Below are 23,461 nucleotides of genomic sequence, written 5' to 3'. Positions count from 1 at the left end.
TAAGAACACTTAAAATGCCATACAGATCGCAGATATGTGGTAGTTACAATGGTTATGCGTAAAGTGCAAGTGCTAAATTACTTCACAGCAATAAGATAAGTCAGTGCCTATACCAGAGTGTGGTCCTGTCTATAATCTAACATCAACAGGTCAACAGTGGACCCTAGACTAATTGGACCCAAAACTCACACCAATGGATATAAACAAGTAGTAAAAAGTTGATAAGGCATACTGACCAAAATCTCCACCACAGCACTGACAATCCGTGCCCCGACGCGCGTTTCGCCGTCAGCTTTTTCAAGGGGTAATGACATACAACTTCACAGCCGGGTATATATAATCCACAAAGTGGGTGAGCACATATTCACCTAACCAATGGATGAGGGGCACAAAGACAAGGAGGCAGGATCCCCAGAGTTGCTCACCTGTATGTTATAATATGCCCGCCTCATGTATTATGGCGCACGAACCGCCACACACCGCCGATGCCCGCGTACCCGGCCGTAGCGATGACGTAGGACGGCTACGCTCATTAGAGCACAGAACGTCCCACGTCAGAGCCAAGACCGCGTCAGCGCGCCCGCGGCTGCGCAGAGGGACGCGCGCACTGCGAGCTCCATACTTGTTAAGGGCAAAACAATGGCATGGATCCGTACCTTGTCAATGCGCTCTCCATCTTACAAAATACACATGCAGGTGTGTTGTTACCTCCCTACACATTATTTGATACATCATATATCTGAACAAGATGTATATAAATCAATATATATCATTATGAATATGCATAGATATTCCACATTACAAAATAAATCCTAAATAAACCACACAAATATACAAGTGTAAAAAACCCTCAACAACAGTAGCTGATGCCACTAGTGATAGTACTATAAGACATATATAATATATATATATATATATATATATATATATATATATACACACATATATACTGTGAATAATTTATTATTATATAAATAGTCTCCCTATATGATTGCCCTTACATACGACAAAGGTATAGATAGGCTAAATCATTACATAAGTGAATAACATTGTACAAAGGTACAATGTCAATCTGTACCTTTGTACAATGTTATTCACTTATGTAATGATTTAGCCTATCTATACCTTTGTCGTATGTAAGGGCAATCATATAGGGAGACTATTTATATAATAAATTATTCACAGTATATATGTATATATATATATTATATTATATGTCTTATAGTACTATCACTAGTGGCATCAGCTACTGTTGTTGAGGGTTTTTTACACTTGTATATTTGTGTGGTTTATTTAGGATTTATTTTGTAATGTGGAATATCTATGCATATTCATAATGATATATATTGATTTATATACATCTTGTTCAGATATATGATGTATCAAATAATGTGTAGGGAGGTAACAACACACCTGCATGTGTATTTTGTAAGATGGAGAGCGCATTGACAAGGTACGGATCCATGCCATTGTTTTGCCCTTAACAAGTATGGAGCTCGCAGTGCGCGCGTCCCTCTGCGCAGCCGCGGGCGCGCTGACGCGGTCTTGGCTCTGACGTGGGACGTTCTGTGCTCTAATGAGCGTAGCCGTCCTACGTCATCGCTACGGCCGGGTACGCGGGCATCGGCGGTGTGCGGCGGTTCGTGCGCCATAATACATGAGGCGGGCATATTATAACATACAGGTGAGCAACTCTGGGGATCCTGCCTCCTTGTCTTTGTGCCCCTCATCCATTGGTTAGGTGAATATGTGCTCACCCACTTTGTGGATTATATATACCCGGCTGTGAAGTTGTATGTCATTACCCCTTGAAAAAGCTGACGGCGAAACGCGCGTCGGGGCACGGATTGTCAGTGCTGTGGTGGAGATTTTGGTCAGTATGCCTTATCAACTTTTTACTACTTGTTTATATCCATTGGTGTGAGTTTTGGGTCCAATTAGTCTAGGGTCCACTGTTGACCTGTTGATGTTAGATTATAGACAGGACCACACTCTGGTATAGGCACTGACTTATCTTATTGCTGTGAAGTAATTTAGCACTTGCACTTTACGCATAACTATTGTAACTACCACACATTTGCGATCTGTATGGCATTTTAAGTGTTCTTAAATGTCTGTGTGGCCAGTGGTCACAACTTTATTTTGTACCAATAAAAACATCTGTGATTTTGTATAAAATTTCGCTGTTTGAGTTGTGATTTGGAACCCATAGATCCATATATCCTCTCTTGGTTATTGCTATGTGTGATTATGGATCACTTATTTGTTTAAAATAGGGAAACGTGATTGGTTTATCTTTATCTGTGAAACGCTGGCTTTACATAGGACAGCATACTCCGATGACTGATGCCGCCTTCAATTGAACTCTATTAATGTTGCTATAAAATACTAAAATTCTGTTAAAGTTGCATAAGCCTACTACATACAGAAAATAACAAAAATGGATTCTACAATATATGATAGATAAAGCTAATGGGAGGGTTTGAGTCATCATTGGGACATATATGTTTCCAATGTGCATGTCAATAACAATACATTATTATTAGCATTATTTCACTTTGTATGTTCACAGGTCTAATATTTCTTGAAGATTTTCTCCAGGATTGAGTCCATAGGTTAATATATTGTTTTCAACACTAGCCCATGCCATTCTTTTTGTGGTAAATTTTGCCGCCCATTCGCCAGACTTGCTGACAACTATTAGTCCTCCTCTGCCATGTACCTTGTTCTTCATGTATTCCAGAGCATGTTCTGCAGCACTCTGTGGAGTCTCACCTAATATAAATAAAAGAATTAACATTAAATAAATAAAAAAAAAAATTGCAATAGTTGCCTACATCTACTCCATGTATATTACCAGAATAACTCTGCAGGGGATACTTATCTATTGGGTCTGCTGAGTACTATGGGGGTCATTTACGAACAGATATAAGCCATGTTTTGCGGCGTCAAGGTTATTTTTGCTGCAATCTGCGACCTTCTTTCCTTTTCCAATGCTCACACCAGGACTAAAAAAGGGGGTGTGGGGTGGGCAGAGAAAAGAGCGGGGTGGTAGTCTCAATTATAATTTTCTAAGTTGGCGTAGCTTTAGACAAGTGTAAAGTCTGCCTAAGTTATGTAGAGGCCGGTACCTCCACATAACCTAGGCGGATGAATCGCCAGTGCAGGAGGGACAAAGACCGGTGTCTAAATTGCCAGCCTTCCTAAATGTCCACCTATATGTTCTACCCCCACTCTTTGTTAATTGTAGGTCATTACATAATGTCATTTATGTCACAGAATTGTTACATAAATTATTTGCTTTAATTTAGGTACAGTAGGTGTGTGCAATGATGGTAGTGGTTAGAAATTATAATTTTTTACCTAAAGACACATAATAGGGTCTAGAAGTGTCAGATAAAATGATATCATGACTTGTTTAAATGCTATTTCTATGGCCAAACTAGGATTTATTATAGTGCAGAAAAATTGCAATGGTAAGCAAAATAAAAATGATTCGTTTAACATACAAAGACACAAAATATTAATTTAATTTATTGTGTCTAATGCCCAAAGCCTTGATGTCATCAATATGTAATAATTATCTTTATCTATTATTTTCAACATGAAGGAAACCTCATCAGTTATACAGAAATGGAAATATGGGCCAACATATTGGGCCAAAACAGCACATCAAGAGATGGCTTGGAACCACTGATATATGATTAAGGGTAATAATGCAATGCATGTGAAGCAATATAATTTTTTTGAGGTGAACTAAAAATATTAGAAAGTTTTTTTTGTATAAACGTTTATAATAATATGTATCTGTATAATAATGACTATACTAGCAAAGGTCTTCGTTTTCATTGTGGTATGACCTACAGTAGTCAAATATTTGACAACTATAATATTTCTCCCAAAATTTGGTGTATTAATTTTCAGCAGAAGAGAAAGGGCCATTTTGTGGGTTCACAAGCGTAACTTTATTGAGATTGTCCAGTCCTTTTCTATTGATGGCCTATCCTCAGGCTGACAGGGCTCTGACACCCCGCCAATCAGCTATTCTGGAGTAGTTCTAATACCTGAACTACACAGCTCCATCCATTGTGCATTGGATGAAGCTAGTTAAAGCAGTGCTGCTATTTGGCACTGAAGCTACTCCTGAAACGCTGATTGGCCGATGTGCAGGGTCTCTGTGCCCCACAAATCAGATATTGATGGCCTCTCCTGTGGATAGGTCATCAATATAAAAGGAGTGGACATCTCCTTCACTCTCCTAAGTGTCAATGCTAAATAATAGGGCTCCCACTAACATTCGCTATATATAATACTAAGGTCTTCATTCATGGCCACAGGAACTTTGGTCCCCCTCAAGCACCAGGGTCTGGGTGCAACTGTTACCTCTGAATCACCAACAGCCACACCCCTATGTGGGTGAAAATGTAGCAACCGACTCTTATTTGCTATATTATGGATTCCTTAACATTACAAGGTCCATCCAAGAAAAATTGCCTTTTGAAATAATTTTAAGGACATGAAGGACTGTGCACATAATATTAGTGAGTACACATACAGTACTAAAAGATTTAGCCTATGGATAAAACAATAATGAAGACATTCCAATGGCAGCCGTGAAGGGGTTTTCCAGGACTAATTACTAGCTATCTGTCTCATTTCTGAATATGCTTCCAGTTTAGAAAGCCTAAAGTAATTAAAACCAAAGTATATGCTGAGAATTTAAAAATTAAGAAAATACAGGTATGTAGATATATGTCAAAATGCAAAGTACATTTGCTGCAGTAATACAACATGTATGAGCTTCAGCCGGGGCTTGTTTCTGGACTCACCTTGAGAGGAGTATATAATAATTAATTGGTATATTTTATGCTGACTCTGGAATGAGGTGTCTGATAGTAAATTGGAATCCAGTGAAGACAATATTAGGTAAACTATTATAAGCAACATGCATTTTGAGAATGCAAACATACGTACACACATCATCGCACTTAACTTGATAATGTCATCATACTGTGTCATGACTCATTCAACTTATACTCAAAAATGCAATAGAGATTTTTTAAATTTTTTATTATGTAGTTCTGCCATAATTTGTACTGCTTTACATCAGTTCCTCTCCAGTGGAGCTTAGAATCTAATGTCTATGCCCCAGGAAGGCCGGGCCAAATCAAAATTAGAATGCACTTATATATTGAGTTGTCAATCCTATGATTGACAGGGAATAGACAACCAAGGACATCTAATAGATCAGTACTGCCAATACCATTCCTGCTGAAACAGAACACATGCACTAATAGAAGTAAAAGCTATTTCTATATTTTGCAGAAAAAAAAAAAAAGTAATACTCAGGGAAAACTACGGACACAGAAATAATTGCAGGAAATAATAACTATAATGGCCTATTAGTTTAACAGAAATAATTACCTTTTTCCATGTTGAAAAGTACTTGTCTTGCAAGTGTAACTTTCATGATAGACTCTCCATGGCCGGTTGTAGACACAGCCCCAATAAAATTGTCTGCATATGCTCCAGAACCTGGAAAATAAAGACATAAATTGATATAAGTACCGGTATGCATATTTACATTTTCAGGTTAGTCTGTTGCCCGCCAGAAATAGGCCAAACTTATTGTATGTAGAGGTCTGCACATCTACATAACTTTGGTGCTTCCTGCGGCAGCGTACACGGGCTTGAGACCAGAAATCTCTAGCCTTAATACATGTCCCCCAAAATCTTTAACGGTAAACTACATTAAAAGTAGAATTTTTAAATATTTTTTTTAATTATGTCACAAACTAATAGGATAATAATTATAATACAAAACATCAAAGCTACTTTTTTTAAAAAATAGAATCATTAAAAAGGCTCTTTTGTGTATATATATATATATATAGCTGCTGTATACTCGATTTGTCGCCCCCTGCTGTTATTGGGATTTCTCTCAAAATGTCCACCCAATGTGTCCAGTACTGGTGAGAAGAAGCCACTTTATGTCCTTACTGACTGTCAAAAAATGTGGTAACCTTTTAAAACATTACGTTTATTAAATCAATCAATAAAAAAAAGAGCCACACCACTGTGAATGGTGAATATGAATACCAGTAGCATACAAGGTGCGTATACACTGTTAATGTGAGACCAAGGGAGGCATAGGAGGTGAAAATGGAAAAGATACAGGATCGGGTCTCTCAGACCTGTAATTGCCCTGCATCTACCTCATAAACACCCAACACCCTCAATCTCTCCCTCAGACTGTCCCTGAGTGCGGCGCCAAAGTGGGCTGCCCGATCATTCGCCCAAAGCAAAAAGAGGGACAGTAAGATGGTAACACTGAGCCATCAAGGCCTTGACGCTCAGGTACACTGAACAAGTAACGTCCCAACGAGTTTCTTAAGCTGTACGCCTATTCATCAGGGGACCATAGAGACAATACAGTAAATACTTAATTAGAGCGTGCCTGTAAAGGAAAGATAAGTAGAGAACAGTCAGAGGTTAAGTCTCTCTTAAATACTTATCAGTAAATCCCAGGCCGAGCTCTCATATGTGCGCCACAGGGAAGCAATGTCCAGATGAAATGCGCTCACGGTGCCTCAACAGTAGTACACCGGAGGCGCCTGTTGTGCTGCATACAGCAACCGATAGTCACTGCGCTTACCTGAGTTTAAATAGGAGCACGCAGTGAAGGGAGATCCGCCCATGTAGTCACCTGATCAATCATGTGATCCCTCATGTGATACTCAGGAGTCATGTGATCACACCCATGATGTAAGGGATCATGTGATCGCAGGTCCTGCACAAAGAGAAGCAAAGTACAGGATCCGCATTAAAGATCAGTGGGCGGTATTCAAACATAGGTGGAGGGAAATGTATAAACGCTACCCGAACATAACTAGATGGGTAAATGGCAGGAGTAAGTATAACGCAAATAGAAAGAGGGAGCAGAATAAAGGAAAAGGTATAGATGAAACACCCAAATAGCATTTGTTCATTCAGGCCATTAGGGACAAAAGTTCTTAATTCATAGATCCACCACACTTCACGCTGCAAAACTTTTCTCTCCCAGTCACCCCCTCTAACTAGGGGGGGTACTTGTTCAATGCCCATAAACCGTACCTTGGAGGAGTCCTCATTATGCATCACTCTCATATGGGTAGCTAGGGGACTTTCTCTCTGGTGCTTGATGTCACCCAGATGTTCCCCCACCCTCCTCCTTAGCTCACGAGTGGTCTTCCCTACATATTCTAGGCCACATTCACAGGTGGCTTTGTAAATTACCCCTTTGCGCGCGTCTGTATTCGGAGCATGCGCAGTGAATGTCTGACCGCTCCCTGCTCAGACATCTCCACTGCGCCTGCGCCAATGACATCATAGTGCTCCGAGGAACAGGCGCAGTGGAGATGTCTGTGCAGAAAGCGGTCAGACATTCACTGCGCATGCGCGGAATACAGACACGCACGGTGCATGCGCGAGAATTCGTCCGCCGGCTCACAGGGAGGATCGCATTCCGGAGGAGATGGGCGGGCTGGAGGGACGCGCTGGGCGGCGGCATTTTGTGAAGGTAGACCGAGCCTCTAGGTGCTAATGACGCCCCCATAGCACCTAGAGGCTCATTAGCATATCAATATGTTAGTTTTTTTAGCGAAACGGCTGCACAATATTAGGATTGTTTGGTAGAGCAGACACTAGCGGATCGCTAGTGTCTGAAAGCTAATTATGTGAAAACAAAGTGGTAGAAACCCTTTAAACTGTTGATACCAGCGACGATTGGACGTCCCTTTAGGGGCGTAGCCCCTTTATGAATCTTGGGGAGACTGTAGAAAGTTGCCACAGTGGGGTGTCGGTTAAACAAAAATCTAAACTCCTCCTCAGATATAAGTTCATCCTTCTTGGCTGAATTCAACAGTTCCTTTTGATACCTCGCAGTAAGATCTGATTTCAATCTTTCATATGTGTTGCGATCTCGAAGGAGATCAAGGCACATGTTCTTGTAGTCAATAGTCTTCAAAATCACTATATTGCCCCCCTTATCGGAGGGCTTAATAGTGACTTGTTGATCTTTTTCAATGGAACACAAGGCATCAAATTTAGCTTTGGAGCAATTGAACACAGGTTTCCTCACTGTTAGTCCTTCCAAATTGCGTGAGAATCGTGCAACACACACATCTATACAAGTGGGGTCACCCTGTGGGGGCATTAAGGTACTCTTAGGTTTAAAAGTAGAGAAGGGACCCTTTCCCTCATGTGGGCCACTCTCTCTCAAATCGTACAAGAGATGCACATCCCTCAGAATCTCAAGTGGTACCCCTAATTCCTTACTCACGTTTGTTCTTCAGTGAAGAAATTTAAGTCTTTTATCCAGTTAAAAAGGTTGAAACTGGATGTGGGGACAAAGGAAAGGCCCTTTTGGAGGATACCCATTTCAGATGGTGCGAGTAATTTATCACTGAGGTTAATTATTTGGTTTGTGCGTCCTGGGTCGTGTTTGAGTGGGCAGTTGCTGTCTTTGGCTGATTTCGATTGCGCAGCTGATATACACCCCCTTCTAAAAAACGTTGTTCCCCTCCGTCCCGTCTACCTTTGGACCCCCTTCCCCCCTTACTGACTGTCATCACAATAGCAGGATCCACCCATGTACAGGAAGGAACTGAGTGTCTGTCCACCTGTACTGGGAACATTCTAAGAAGGAATCAAAAGACAGCCAGGGGTGCCATAACAAATGTGTAACAGAAATATCTAGACATAGGAACATGTTTTCAGTTATTCCAATATGTTTTTCATGTTTTCATGATCTGACAGACCAAATTAATATGTATGTGTGGATGATCTCTAAGTGAATTCAAGAAAACAATAAAAGGGCATAGCTTTAGCTGGTACAGAGGTAGCAGTGGTACCCAGGCCCTGTACCACATAAGATACTGGTAATTTAAATCCCAAATTGTGCCCTGATATATTTTTGAATTTTGCCCAGAAGATTCAAGTTATACCAAGATAACAAATGTGCCTAAAAAAAAATTGAATATCTGCGAAAGACAATGACAGAACTGAATCAATCAGAAGCCGAATCATAGTAAAAAGATACAAAGTGTGAACATTTACAAGCAGTTCTATTCCAGATATACATTGGCATCTGTCGAGAGAACATATTTCGAGGTAGCAGTAAGCAATGAAATAAAAAACAAACTACTTGTGGACATAATTTTTCTTTTGATCCATTTCCAGATCCCTTCTACACTTGGCAGAGCTGAAGCGGTAGTCAAATCAGTTTGGCAGTTTTCAACTTTTTAAATATGGAGATTTAAATGAAGTATTTACAAGCTACTGGTGGCCAGTGACAAATGCCAGACTCTCGTATAAATGGGCTTGTCTATTTCAAAAGATAGAACTGAAATGAAGCAATTTACAATCTTGAAAGTGTTTACAACCTGTCAAATACATGCATTTTTGTATATCATATTTGAAAACAAAATAATCATAGAAATACATGCTGTGTGTAGTTCCTGGAGGTAGCAGTGGCCTCTGTTACGTTTTTCTTTTATATTTTGTAGGTTTTATTTAACCCCACAAAGTCATTTACTTGCAATCAATTATTGAAGCAAAATGATTCAACACAAAACATTGTCTTTGGTTAGTATAACACACCTGAATCGTCCCTTAAAGGGAATGGTCATCAGAAAATGACCTATTGTTTAACCACCTTAGCCCCCCTAGCTTAAACCCCCTTAATGACCAGACCACTTTTTACAATTCTGCACTACACTATTTTCACGGTTTATTGCTCGGTCATACAACTTACCACCCAAATGAATTTTACCTCCTTTTCTTCTCACAAATACAGATTTCTTTTGGTGGTATTTGATTGCTGCTAAGATTTTTCGTTTTTCCGATATTAATCAAAATAGGCTGCAATTTTCTCCAAAAAAAAGTGTAATTTTTTTCTCTGGTTAAATTGTTCAAATATGATTACATTTCTATACAAGTTTGAGTCAGAATTTATTGTGCTACATGTCTTTGATAAAAAGAAATCCAATAAGTGTATATTTATTGGTGTGCGCAAAAGTTATATCATTTACAAACTATGGTACAAAAATGTGAATTTCCGCATTTTGAAGCAGCTCTGACTTTCTGAGCACCTGTCATGTTTCTTGAGGTGCTAGAATGCCAGGATAGTATAAATACCCCCCAAATTACCCCATTTTAGAAAGAAGACACCTCAAAGTATTCGAGGAGGGGCATGGTGAGCTCATGTATGATTTAATTTTTTTTTCACAAGTTAGCGGGAAATTACACTTTCTGAGGAAAATAAATTAAGTTTCCATTTCTGCTAACTTCTGGCAAAAAAAATAAAAAATCTCCCACGGACTCACTTTGCCCCTCAGTGAATACCTTGGGGTGTCTACTTTCCGAAATGGGGTCATTTGTGGGGTGTTTACTGTTCTGGCATTTTGGGCGGGGCTAAATTGTGAGCAACTCTGTAAACCCTAAAGGTACTCGTTGGACTTTCGGCCCCTTTACGCACCTAGGCTGCAAAAAAGTGTCACACATGTGGTATCGCCGTACTCAGGAGAAGTTGGGCAATATGTTTTGGGGTGTATTTTTACATATACCCATGCTGGGTGAGAGAAATATCTCTGTAAATTGACAACTTTGTATAAAAAATTAAAAAGTTGTCATTTACAGAGATATTTCTCACACACAGTATGGGTATATGTAAAAATACAACCCAAAACACATTGCCCTACTTCTCCTGAGTACGGCGATACCACATGTGTGACACTTTTTTTGCAGCCAAGATGCGCAAAGGGGCCAAAAGTCCAACGAGTACCTTTTAGGAGGGCATTTTTAGGCATTTGGATTCCAGACTTCTCACGCTTTAGGGCCCCTAAAATGCCAGGGCAGTATAAATACCCCACATGTGACCCCATTTTGGAAAGAAGACACCCCAAGGTATTCCGTGAGGTGCATGGCGAGTTCATAGAAGATTATTTTTTTGGCACAAGTTAGCAGAAATAGATTTTTTTTTAGTTTTTTCCTCACAAAGTCTCCCTTTCCGCTAACTTGTGACAAAAAGTTCAATCTTTCATGGACTCAATATGCCCCTCAGCGAATACCTTGGGGTGTCTTTCCAAAATGGGGTCATTTGTGGGGTGTTTGTACTGCCCTGGCATTTGAGGGTCTCCGCAATCATTACATGTATGGCCAGCATTAGGAGTTTCTGCTATTCTCCTTAGGCCTCATGCACACGACCGTTGTTTGGGCCTCATGCACACGACCGTGTGCTGTCCGCATCCGTGCCTCCGTTCCGCGGCCCCGCTAAAAAAATATAACATGTCCTATTCTTGTCCGCGCTTTGCGGACAAGAATAGGTATTTATATTGCCGGCGCCTGTTCCGTACATTGCGGAAGTCAACACGGGCGCCTTCCGTTTTTTGCGCATCCGCAGTTTGCGGACTGCAAAAAACGGCACGGTCGTGTGCATGAGGCCTTATATTGAGCATACGGGTAATGATATATATTTTTTTCGTTCAGCCTCTGGGCTGAAAGAAAAAATGAACAGCACAGAATTCTTTATTCGCATCGATCAATGTGGATGAAAAAATCTCTGCCAAAAAAATGTGCAAAAAAAAAAAAAAGAAGCTGCGATCGCTAATAAAGATCCAAAAAGCTCAAAAAATATATTTGTCACTGCGGTGGGGCAGACTGAACGCAAGTGTGCGCACAAGATCAGGCCTGATCGGGCGAACACAGCGTTTTTTGTAGAGCCTAAGGTGACCCTAATGTACTGATATAGATCTGATTGCGATCAGTCTTGATCACTAAGATACTTTATAGTACTAGTGCTGATTAGCGACAGCGATGACGCTAATCAGCGACTAATCAGTGACTGCGGTGCGGTGTGCGCTAACTACCTAACAAGTGGCTAACTAACTGGTGGTGATAAGGGACCCTTAGGCCCCATTCACACGTCCACAATTCTGTTCCGCATTTTGCGGACCCATTCATTTCTATGGGGACAGACTTTGTCCCGCTCGGATCCGGAATTGCGGATCTGCACTTCCGGGTCCGCACTTCCGTTCCGCAAAAATATAGAACATGTCCTATTCTTGTCTGCAATTGCGGACAAGAAAAGGCATTTTCTATATAGTTCTGGCAATGTGCGGATCCGTCAAATGCGGAAAGCACATTGCCGGTGTCCGTGTTTTGCGCAAAACACATATGGACGTCTGAATGGAGCATTACAGGGGGGTGATCAATGACAGGGGGGTGATCAGTGGTTAATAAGGGGTTAATAAGTGACAGGGGGGAGGTGTAGTGTAGTGTGGTGCTTGGTGCTACTTACAGAGCTGCCTGTGTCCTCTGGTGGTCGATCCAAGCAAAAGGGACCACCAGAGGACCAGGTAGCAGGTATATTAGACGCTGTTAACAAAACAGCATCTAATATACCTTTTTGGGGTTAAAAAAAACAAAACGCATCTACAGCCTGCCAGCGAATAATCGCCGCTGACAGGCTGCAGATCAACTTACTTACCTCGCGATCCTGTGAGCGCGCGTTCACAGGAAATCTCGCGTCTCGCGAGATGACGCGTAGATGAGTCGACGAGGAATAACCCGGCCGCCCGCAGGACGCATCCCTGCGTTAGGCGGTCGGGAGGTGGTTAAATCACATTTTTATGTTAAACACATTTTTTAAGAAATTTTGGTGATGTTATTGTTAATTTTCATGTCAATATCGATATTTAAACAAAAAACGTAAAATCCTGCAGTTTCCTACTGGCCACTAAGCCTATTAATAGGCGCCACTTCTTGGTCTGTAAATATCACTTTATTGCAGTTATCTTTTTATCAGTTTAGAATGACATGTATCACCTCTGTGTATAGATAACACAGGATCCACCACTCACAATAGGTGATTGTCAAAGCATCAATTCCTTGCTTGTATAATGACCTCTGCAAAGGTCACAGAGCATGCCTAGAAAACTCTCCCATAAAATGCAATAAAGGGGTTTATTTTAGGGTCATTAATAGAGATGAGCGAATTTTTCAAAAGTTCAAGTCGGTTGATTCGCCAAATTTTACAAAAAAATTTGATTCATGACGAATTACTTTGTCATGAAGTGAATTTTTTTGTAATTAGTGGGTGCAATGACAGGGAGCTGCGATAGCGCCGCCCCCCCATCATTGTACCCCTCAGATGCAGCATTCATACACAATCGCGGCATCTGAGTGAAAAAACTGTGCAAAATGAACATTCAAAAAATTTAATCATAATTACCTCCTCCATTTGCTCGCGACAGGCCGGCCGCTGCCATCTTGTTTTAAGATCTGGCACGAAATCTCACGCGGCGCAAGATTACGTCATGATGCCGGCAGACGCGGTGATGTCATACATCACCACGCATGGGATTTCGGCCGAGATCGTCAATCAAGATGGCGACTGGCAGCCCGTCGTGAGCAAATGGAAGAGGAAAGTATGATTTTATTTGTTTTTTACACTATTTCAGATTAAATCGATTCGCTTAAATGAAGCACGAGGAAATTCGGCTTTGAGGCAAATCAAATTTATCCTGAAATTCAGATCGAATTCCACTTCGTGGGATTCGATTCGCTCATCTCTAGTCATTAACTCTTTCAAGACCAAGCCATTTTTCATCTTCGTGACCAGACTTAATTTTGCAAATCTGACATGTGTCACATTATGTGTTAATAACTTTGGAATGCTTTTATTTATCCGAGCCATTCTGAGACTGTTTTCTCGTGACATCTTGTACTTGATTTTAGGGGTAAATTTGGGTTGATAAGTTTTACCTTTATATTATAAAATATCCCAAATTTTCAGAAAATTTTGAATTTTTATTTTTATTTTTCTAAATTTTAATTTCTACGCATTAAAGTTAGATAGTTTTTACTTAAGATTCCCTATATGTCTACTTGATGTTGGCATCATTTTGAAAATTAAATGTTATTTTTTTAGGTCGTTAAAAGGTTTAGAATTTAAGAAGCAATTTTTCAAATTTTCTATAAAATTTTCAAAACTGACTTTAAGGAACAATTCAGTTCTGAAGTCACTTTGACGTTCTTACATAATAGAAACCACCCATAAATGACCCAATTTTAGAAACTACACCCACTCAAAACTGGTTATACAAACTTTGGTAACCCTTCAAGTGTTCCACAAGAATTAAAGGAAAATTGATGTGAAATTTACAATTTTCAGTTTTTGTACTGATTTTTCATTTTAATCCAATTTTTCCTATAACATAGCAAGGGTTAACAGCAAAACGAATATCAATATTTATTACTCTGATTCTGCAGTTTACAGAAACACCCCATTTATGTTCGTAAACTGCTGTATGGGCACACGGCAGGGCGCAGGAGGAATGGAGCAACATATGGTTTTTGGATGGCAGATTTTGCTGGAATGGCTTTTTGGTGTTGTGTCATATTTAAAGACACACTAAGGCACCCCTACAGTGGAAACTCACCAAAAGTGACACCATTTTAGAAACTACACCCCTCAAAGAATTTAGTGAGGTGTGTAATGACACTTGGCTATGAAAAATAATATTTTTTTACAAGAAAAAGTCACTTAAGCCCAAATTTTTCACTTTAACAGGAGAAAATGCACCTCATAATGTGTTACACATTTTCTCCTGAATACGGTAACATCCCATATGTGGTCGTAAATTGCTGTATGAGCAGACACCAGAATTCAAAAGGAAAGGAGTGGCATCTGCATTTTCTAACATGGAATTTGCTGAAATAGATTTAAAGTGCCATAATGGATTTAATTGTTGACTGATCTGTGTGGGGGCTCATGTTTGCGTGATGGGCTGTAATTTTAAATGGTATCATTTTCTGGTACATATGACTTTTTGATCGGTTTTTATAAAAAAAATTATGAGGTGAAATTGGCTAATATTGCAATTCTGCCAGTTGTAAGGGATCGTCTCTTTTCAGGGGGTCACACTCACAGATATCTCACCAGACAATGGATTTTCATGTCCAAACTGTGCATTTATTTTCACAGTCTTCTTATAAAGGATAGTCCAGTTATACATCACTGGGTGGGGTGAGGTTCCCGCACCACCAACACTTAAAACACAAATAAACTCCTGCCCGTCTAGGCGCTACCTAAACACAATACGTCCCTACCTCACTCATAGAGCTCACTTCACACATGGACAACATATGCGGCTTTCCTCAGCCAACATCAATACTGCAGCCTCAAGGCTGTGGCAACTCCAGTACCTTTTGGGGGAGTGTGGCCCAGTAGTCCTCCAGACGCTGGGCGTGCAACACTCGTTCTCTAGGTGTCGCTATGTCCTCCAAACCTCAGGCTATTCAAAGCCTTGTGGCCCCTCAGTCCTCCTGACTGAGACCACAGACAGAGCCTCTGCTTCACAAAACAGTTTCGCTCTCCCTCCTCAGACTGAACTACTCTGAGGCACTTTATGCAAGCCTGATTACAGCAGGCCTCACCTGCGATCACCTCAGGTACAAAGGAAAACCCGTACTGGAAGGGTGTGGACTGGGAACTCCCTCTACCAAGCCTAGCCACCAGTCCAAGTAAAATCCAGCCCAGAAAATGTATACAGAAATGTCTCAGCAAACTATGCTTTGCTGATACTACTGCCACTCTCTGCATTTTATCTGTCTCACCCATCTGAGGTACCTGAAGTGGGACAACACACCTTCCAGCACTGTTCACATTACCACACAGTGTTTTTTATTTTTATTTTTTATGGGGTCCATGTGGTATAATATAAGATAATTTTATTCTGTGGGTTTATACGGTTATGGAGATACCAAATTTATATTGTTTTTTACATGTTTTACCACTTTTGTATCATAAAATAACTTTTTATTAAACTTTATTTTTAAACTTTATTTTTTGCATCACCAAATTGAAGATAACTTTTTTAATTTTCCATCAATGTAGTTGTGCGAGAGCTTGTTTTTTGCAGAATGGGCTGTAATTTTTACTGGTACAATTTGGGGTTTACATGACCTTTTGAGCACTTTTTATTCAAATTTTTAGGAGGTGTAGTTGGCAAAAATTGCATTTCTGTCAGTGTGTTTTTTTTTTTATGGGGTTCTCTTCATGTGGTATATTTGATATGATAATGTTATTCTGTGGGTTGATACGGTTATGGCGACACCAAATGTGTATTGTTTTTTAAATGTTGTACCATTTTAATATCATAAAGTCACTTTTTGTTAAACATTTTTTTTTTGCATCACCAAAATCTAAGACTCATAACTTTTATTTTTCTGTCAACATAGTTGTATGAGGGCTTATTTTTGTGGGATGGGCTATATTTTTGATTGGTTTCATTTTTGGGATGCATATAACTTTTTGATTGTTTTTATTAAAAAATTTTGGCGAGGTAAAAGCAATAAAAAAACAGCAATTCCGCCATTGTTTTAAAAAAATTTTGTACAACGTTCACCATGCGGGATTAGTATCATGATACTTTTATAGATCAAGTCATTACGGACATGGTGATACCAATTATGTGTAGAGTTATTTTATTTATTTATTTTTCATTTTTTAATCTCTTATAAAAGAGCGGATATTGGAAAAGTCAATTAATTTTATTTTTAATTTACATTTTTATTTATTTATTTTTTTACATTGATTTTTTTATATTTTTTTGCCCTTTTTTTATTTTTGCACTTTTTTTTTTATCAAGTCCCACTTGGATCTTGAAGATTGGGGGGTTGATGCCTGTTCTATATTTTGCAATGCTCTTGCATTGCAAAGTATAAAACTATCAGTTTTACACTGATAGATGGCAACACTGGACGCCTTTGCATTGGCAACCATCGGGCCTCTGCAATCGGAGCGCAGCAGCCCGATGGTTCAGAGGGAGCCCCCTCCCTCTGTTAACCTGTTGGTTGCCGCTGACTGCGGCATCCAAGGGGTTACAGCAGAGTGTCAGAATACAGCTGACACTCGCTGCTGATGGTGACGGCTCAGGAACAGAGCCGCCGGCATCACATACAGCAGGGGGACCTAAAAATGGGGTACAGGTGAGGGATGAGGACACCGATGGGGGCATGGGACACTCATGGGGGCAGACTACATGGATGGGGGCAGGCGGGCACAGATGTATGGCCGGCAAATACAAAGGTTGGAGGCAGGGCGCACAAGGATGGGGGAAAGATTGATGCAGGGGGCACAGATGGGGCCAAAATATCAGGGGCACGGAGCACACACCACCTGATTTCAGGCTCTCATCTGCACAGTGCAGATCAGAGCCTGAAACAGGCACTTTTACACTGCCGCGATCCGATTGGTTAGTCTACACAGACTAACCAATCGGATCGATTGCCAGCAAGGGACCACTCTGATTGGTTCTTTGCTGGCATTACTGGACTGTATGCTGTCCGTGACAGCGGCAGTGCAGGGGCAGAAGCTTTAATCCATGCATTTTGCAGCGCTTGGATTAAAGAGCTGCAATAAAGGCATCTTATCTTAACTTATAAGGTTTATATACATGCTATCTGCATGGGCCATGTGCAAATAGGACGTATATAGCAGTATGGCCATCGGGAAGGGGTTAAGGAGTTGTAGCATAGGAGAGGTAGGCTACTTTTACACTAGCGTTTTTGCTGGATCCGGCAGGGCTCAGCAAAAACACTTCCGTTACTGATAATACAACCATCTGCATCCGTTATGAACGGATCTGGTTGTATTATCTTTAACATACCCAAGACAAATCCGTCATGAACTCCACTGAAAGTCAATGGAGACGGATCCGTTTTCTATTGTGTCAGATTGTGTCAGAGAAAACTGATTCGTTCCCATTGACTTGCATTGTGGGTCATGACGGATCCATTTTGCTCCGCATGCCAGGATGGAAAGCAAACCGCAGCATGCTGCAGCTTGCTCTCCGGTATCAGAATGGAATGGAATGCATTTTTAAGCATTCCGTTCTGTTCAGGTATGTTTTGTCCCCATTGACAATGAATGGGGACAAAACTGAAGCGTTTTTTTTCCAGTATTGAGACCCTAAGATGGATCTCAATACCGGAAAATATTAACGCTAGTGTGAAAGTAGCCGTAATTAGTATCTGACTGGGGTTTGTCTGAGCCCTAGTACTCATGATGATCATAAGAATGGGAGTCCTTGAGTCCCCCTAGTGAATAAAGAAACTGTCACGCATGCGTGCTACTGCTCATTTCATCTCTATAGGACTGTCAGACATAGTGGAGTGCTGTTCTCAGCTTCTTTACCAAAAACCCATACAGTTGAAAGGAGTAGCTGCATGCATGCATGGCTGTTGCTCTATTCACTTAGGCAATTAAAGGACCCCCAATTTTATGATCATTAGGAGTCCTGGAAGGTGGATGCCACCGATCAGATACATATAATTAATTTCTTGGATTGGTTAATAGTTGTATGGTTGGACAACCCTTATAACATTTATGTGTAAAATTCATGTGTTTATTTTTTAATATTGCAGCCATTTTTTTTCTATCTAAAACGTTTCTGTCAGCTGTACAATTGGAGACTCACATTTTGCATGTATTGTCTGTATAGGCAATGCACAAGATGTGTGTGCTTTATAGCAACTGCAATGGATGTTAGGGAAAGGAAAGAAGTGTCAACATTCTAATAGAGTTTACCAGAAGTAGTGGAGTACAACCCATAGAGATCCTAAAAAGCAATAGAAAATATGGATACAAAGCCCTATCTATGTGTATACTGTATAATGTTGCTATCCTTATCCTGTCTTATCTAGACCCCCTACAATGCAATAAAACTGCCATTCAATATCCCATACACTAATGATAATGGGATGACTTTGCTAATAATGTCTCAGTCTACACAGCAAAGCTGACAGGTTGGCAGTAGAAAACAGGAAATGTTATCTTTTTGCATGTGCTCAATGGGCTAACCTAAAACTGCAATATTTCAGAATATAAAAAATATAAACAATATGAACTTTAAAAATGTTTATTTTAAAACCTGGATGTAGTAATAGTACATGTTTGCCTGGAATTATGTGAATGCAAAAGAGCACTCAAAGACACTCACAAGCTTACTAAAAAGTACACGCCAAGGGATTGATACAGAAAAGTCATTGTGTCACTGGATCTTCCTCACATTTCTGTTAAAGGTTTATACAAAGAATAAATCACCTTTACTTATGCCACTGATATTTCCAATAAGGGTTCCTTAGAAACCTGGAGTTCCTGGGAACCTAGTCACCAACTCCCAAGAACACAGCAACAGGAAGACCTAACACTTTCATAGCAGGGGTTACAAAGTCAATTTAACCTGCTTATAGATGTTTGGTAAGAGTGTAATCACATCTCTGCCTCCACATTTACACCAAACTACTTTGAGGTAAGAACAGGAGAACTTGGTACCCTGGGAGTGGATATATTGACAAAGTTGGACAATGTAAATAACTGAATATATGCCTAGGGAAAGCAGTGCGTCAGAAATATCTTTTCATTTGGCTGTCTCACCATTGTTTAGATTCTGAGATTTAGCTGGGTACATTTAGCTCTTGGGAGGTATTGGTTCTAGGGATCTAGGTGGATAAATTATGTTTAGCATTTAAAATGGAGTAGTAGTCTCTATACAGATTCCAGACAATGACTGTAAAGCCATTAATGATGATGTTCACTGTAAGGGAAAGTGTAAGCCATTTTATACTTTGCAAAGGACTATTTGCAGTCTAAAAAGACGATCTTGAGATTTTGATAATTTGCTCTAAATAATTCATTTTAATGCATAGCACATCCCAAGAGCTGGTGTCTTTCTTTTACAATTTCACTGAACTCATAGTACACTCATTGTCTTGTCTAGCTTGCAGTTTTAGTATTTACAACTTTACAGCATTTCCATTATCAGGAAACCCTACTAGCAGAGTCATCATCAGGCATAAATAATCATACAGTGATTCAACTAGCTTAACACATAATTTATTCATTATACAATTAAGGCTGTACCATGTGGTAGTATCTCCCTGTGATAAAATGAGCATTACTGAAGATCTACGGTGGTCATTATTGTAAATATATATCACTTTATTTTAATCACCATATTATGTTAACCCCTTCCTTAACGCAAAATGCAGTGCATGTACGGAGAGGGATGCATTGCCAGAATGCATTCCGCCATACATGCACTGCGGGCTGATCGGGCGGGTGCAGGAGCTGCGCCCGCCCGATCACTGCAGGGGTCTGGCAGTCCCTACTAGCCAGACCCCTGCTGTATCCGTCGACATCCCTGTTTACAGCGATGACGACGGATTAACCCCTTCTATGCCGCTGCTGTGGCGGGGACCCGATGTGTGACAAAGCAGCCCGATGCCCTGCAGAGGCTGCCAAATGCCTTGCACGGCATCGGGACCTGCCTTCTACGGGTGCCCAGGAGATCCAGCCTCAGGCTGCGTCTCTTAGGCAACCTGTTAGTGTATTACACTGTGTAATACACTAACAGGCAATGCATTAAAAAACAGATGTATTGTAATGCATTGCAGAGAGGATCAGACCCCCAAAAGTTGAAGTCCCAGAGTGGGACAGGTATAAAGTAAAAAAAAAAAGTAAAAAAAAAGAGTTTTCAATAAGAGAAAAAGTTTAAAGTTAAAAAAAGAAAAAAACACCCCTTTCCCCTGATTTTATAATAAAAAATAGAAAAAAATGAAAAAACACACACATATTAGGTATCGCCGCGTCCGTAATGACTGGCTCTATAAATATATCACATGATTCACCCCATCCGATAGACACCATTAAAAAAAAAAAGAACTGTGTCAAAAAAAGCCATTTTTGTCACTTCACATCACTAAAAGTGCAACACAAAGCAATCAAAAAGGCGTATGCCCCCCAAAATAGTACCAATCTAACCGTCACCTCATCACGCAAAAAATGAGCCCCTACATAGGACAATCGCCCAAAAAATAAAAAAAAACTATGGCTCTCAGACTATGGAGACACTAAAGCATGATTTTTTTTGTTTCAAAAATGCTTTTATTGTGTCATATTAGATATTGCCGCGTCCGTAACAACCTCCTCTATAAAAATACCACATGACCTAACCCCTCAGGTGAACACATTGTAAATAACAAAAAATAAAAACTGTGCCAAAACAGCTATTTTTTTGTTACCTTGCCTCACAAAAAGTGTAATATAGAGCAACCAAAAATCATCTGTACCCTAAAATAGTACCAATAAAACTGCCACCTTATCCCATAGTTTCCAAAATGGGGTCACTTTTCTGGAGTTTCTACTCTAGGGGTGCATCAGGGGGTCTTCAAATGTGACATGGCAAGTTAAAATTATCGCACTGAAATCTGCCCTCCAAAAACTATATGGCATTCCTTTCCTTCTGCGCCCTGCCATGTGCCCTTACAGCAGTTTACGATCACATATCGGGTGTTTCTATAAACTACAAAATTAGGGCAATAAATATTGAGTTTAGCTTGGCTGTTAGTCCTTGCTTTGTTAGCGGAAAAAAATGATTAAAATGGAAAATCTGCCAAAAAAAGTGAAATTCTGAAATTTATTCTTGTGGAACACCTAAAGGGTTAACAAAGTTTGTAAAATCTGTTTTAAATACCTTGAGGGGTATAGTTTCTAAAATGGGGTCATTTTTGGGAGTTTCTACTCTAGGGGTGCATCAGGAGGTTTCAAATGGGACATGGTGTCAAAAAAACAGTCCAGCAAAATCTGCCTTCCAAAAACCATATAGCGTTCCTTTCCTTCTGCGCCCTGCCGTGTGGCCATACAGCAGTTTACGACCACATATGGGGTTTTTCTATAAACTACATAATCAGGGCAATAAATATTGAGTTTTTGTTTGGCTGTTAACTTTTGCTTTGTTAGCGCTGTGCAAGCATGATGCCCACTCGCGCATGCAGAGGGTGTCATGGCCGGAAAATCTCTGCTGTTTCAAACAGCAGAGACCTGCGGCTAATTACCGCAACCGGCAATAATGATCAAGTGAGATCACGGCACCCGAATGCACAAAAACCCGGAAGCTCATGCTTCCGGGTTTAGTACTGAAGCCCCGTGTGGCCAATCGGGACTTCAGTACATGCGCTGAAAGCTCTGAATCTCTATGAAGAAATTCGGAGCATTAATGCTGCAATTCTTAATTTGGCCACCAGATGGCAGGCCAACATAAGAAATTAGCAAAATACTAAGAAATTGTCTTTTTTTCTATTGCTTATAGGTCAAAATAAAATATTCTAAAACATCATTTATAAGATCTATGATCCTTAAAATGATGATAAAAAATAAAAAAATAAAAGTTTTAAAATATATAAAAAAAATATATAAAAGTTTAAATCACCCCCCTTTCTGTACAATAAAAATAAAAATATCTAAATAACAATAAATATAAACATCCTGGGTATTACCGCCACCCAAAACACCCATAAAATTCAAATAAAATTAAAAAAATCTAATACGGCGAATGCCGTAACGGAAAAAAGGGTCAAAATGGACGATTTGCCATTTTTTCATTACTTCTCTTACCCAAAAAAAATGAAATAAAATGTTATCCAAAAGTCATAAACACTCCAAAATTGTATCTATAAAAACTATGAATTGTCACGCAAATTTTTTTTCCCCGCTTCCCATTACATTTTATGCCATAATTAATAGTGGTATTAGAAATGACAACGTGTCCCACAAAAAATACAGCCCTCATACAGCTATGTGACTGGAAATATAAAAAAGTTATGGCTCACATAAAATAGGGAAGAAAAATGAAAACACAAAAATAAAAAATAAAATCTCCGGTATCCTAAGGGTTAAAAAGTGAGTTTTGGAAATTTTCAGAAAAATTTCAAGATTTGCTTCTAAACTTCTAAGCCTTCTAACGTCCCCAAAAAAATAAAATGGCATTCACAAAATGATCCAAACATGAAGTAGACATATGGGAAATGTAAAGTAATAACTATTATATGAGGTATCACTATCTGTTTTAAAAGCAGATAAATTGAAATTTGGAAAGTTGCACATTTTTCAAATATTTGGTAAATTTGGTATTTTTTTATAAATAAAAATGAAATATTTTGATTCAAATTTACCACTGTCATGTAGTACAATATGTGACGAGAAAACAATCTCAGAATGGCTTGGATAAGTCAAAGTGTTTTAAAGTTATCACCACATAAAGTGACACATGTCAGATTTGCAAAAATCAGTCTGGTCCTTAAGGTGAAAAATGACCCAGTTAAAATATTTGATTGGGGTGGACAAAGACAGGAGAGAAGGACTATAAGCCTCTGGCTCTCCAACCTCTTATTATAGAGCACCTCATAATGCTTCTCTAACAATCAACAAATGCCTGAGAATAAGAAAATACAGTGCCTTGCTAAGGCTACTTTCACACGAGCGTTCGGGTGTCCGCTCGTGCGCTCCGTTTGAAGGGGCTCACGAGCGGCCCCGAACGCATCCGTCTGGCCCTAATGCATTCTCAGTGGAGGCGGATCC

General features: G+C 39.8%; 1 protein-coding gene across 3 annotated transcripts in view; it reads right to left on the bottom strand.

The window, feature by feature from the left end:
- Nucleotides 1-2,316: 2,316 nt before the first annotated feature.
- Nucleotides 2,317-23,461, bottom strand: part of LOC120998102 (isoaspartyl peptidase/L-asparaginase-like) — a 64,741-nt gene continuing 43,596 nt past the window's right edge. For all 3 annotated transcript variants that reach the window (XM_040428617.1, XM_040428616.1, XM_040428618.1), the window contains 2 exons: nucleotides 5,425-5,535; nucleotides 2,317-2,775 (listed from right to left, as the gene is read on the bottom strand). In XM_040428617.1, coding sequence (XP_040284551.1) covers nucleotides 2,567-2,775; nucleotides 5,425-5,535 — 320 coding nt within the window. In that variant the 3' untranslated portion in view covers nucleotides 2,317-2,566. The remainder of the gene's footprint in view (nucleotides 2,776-5,424; nucleotides 5,536-23,461) is intronic.

Source organism: Bufo bufo, chromosome 4 (assembly GCF_905171765.1).
Source record: "Bufo bufo chromosome 4, aBufBuf1.1, whole genome shotgun sequence".
NCBI classification, from domain to species: domain Eukaryota; kingdom Metazoa; phylum Chordata; class Amphibia; order Anura; family Bufonidae; genus Bufo; species Bufo bufo.
The sequence above is the reverse complement of the archived record's forward strand: the minus strand, read 5'-3'. Positions and strand labels throughout refer to the sequence as shown.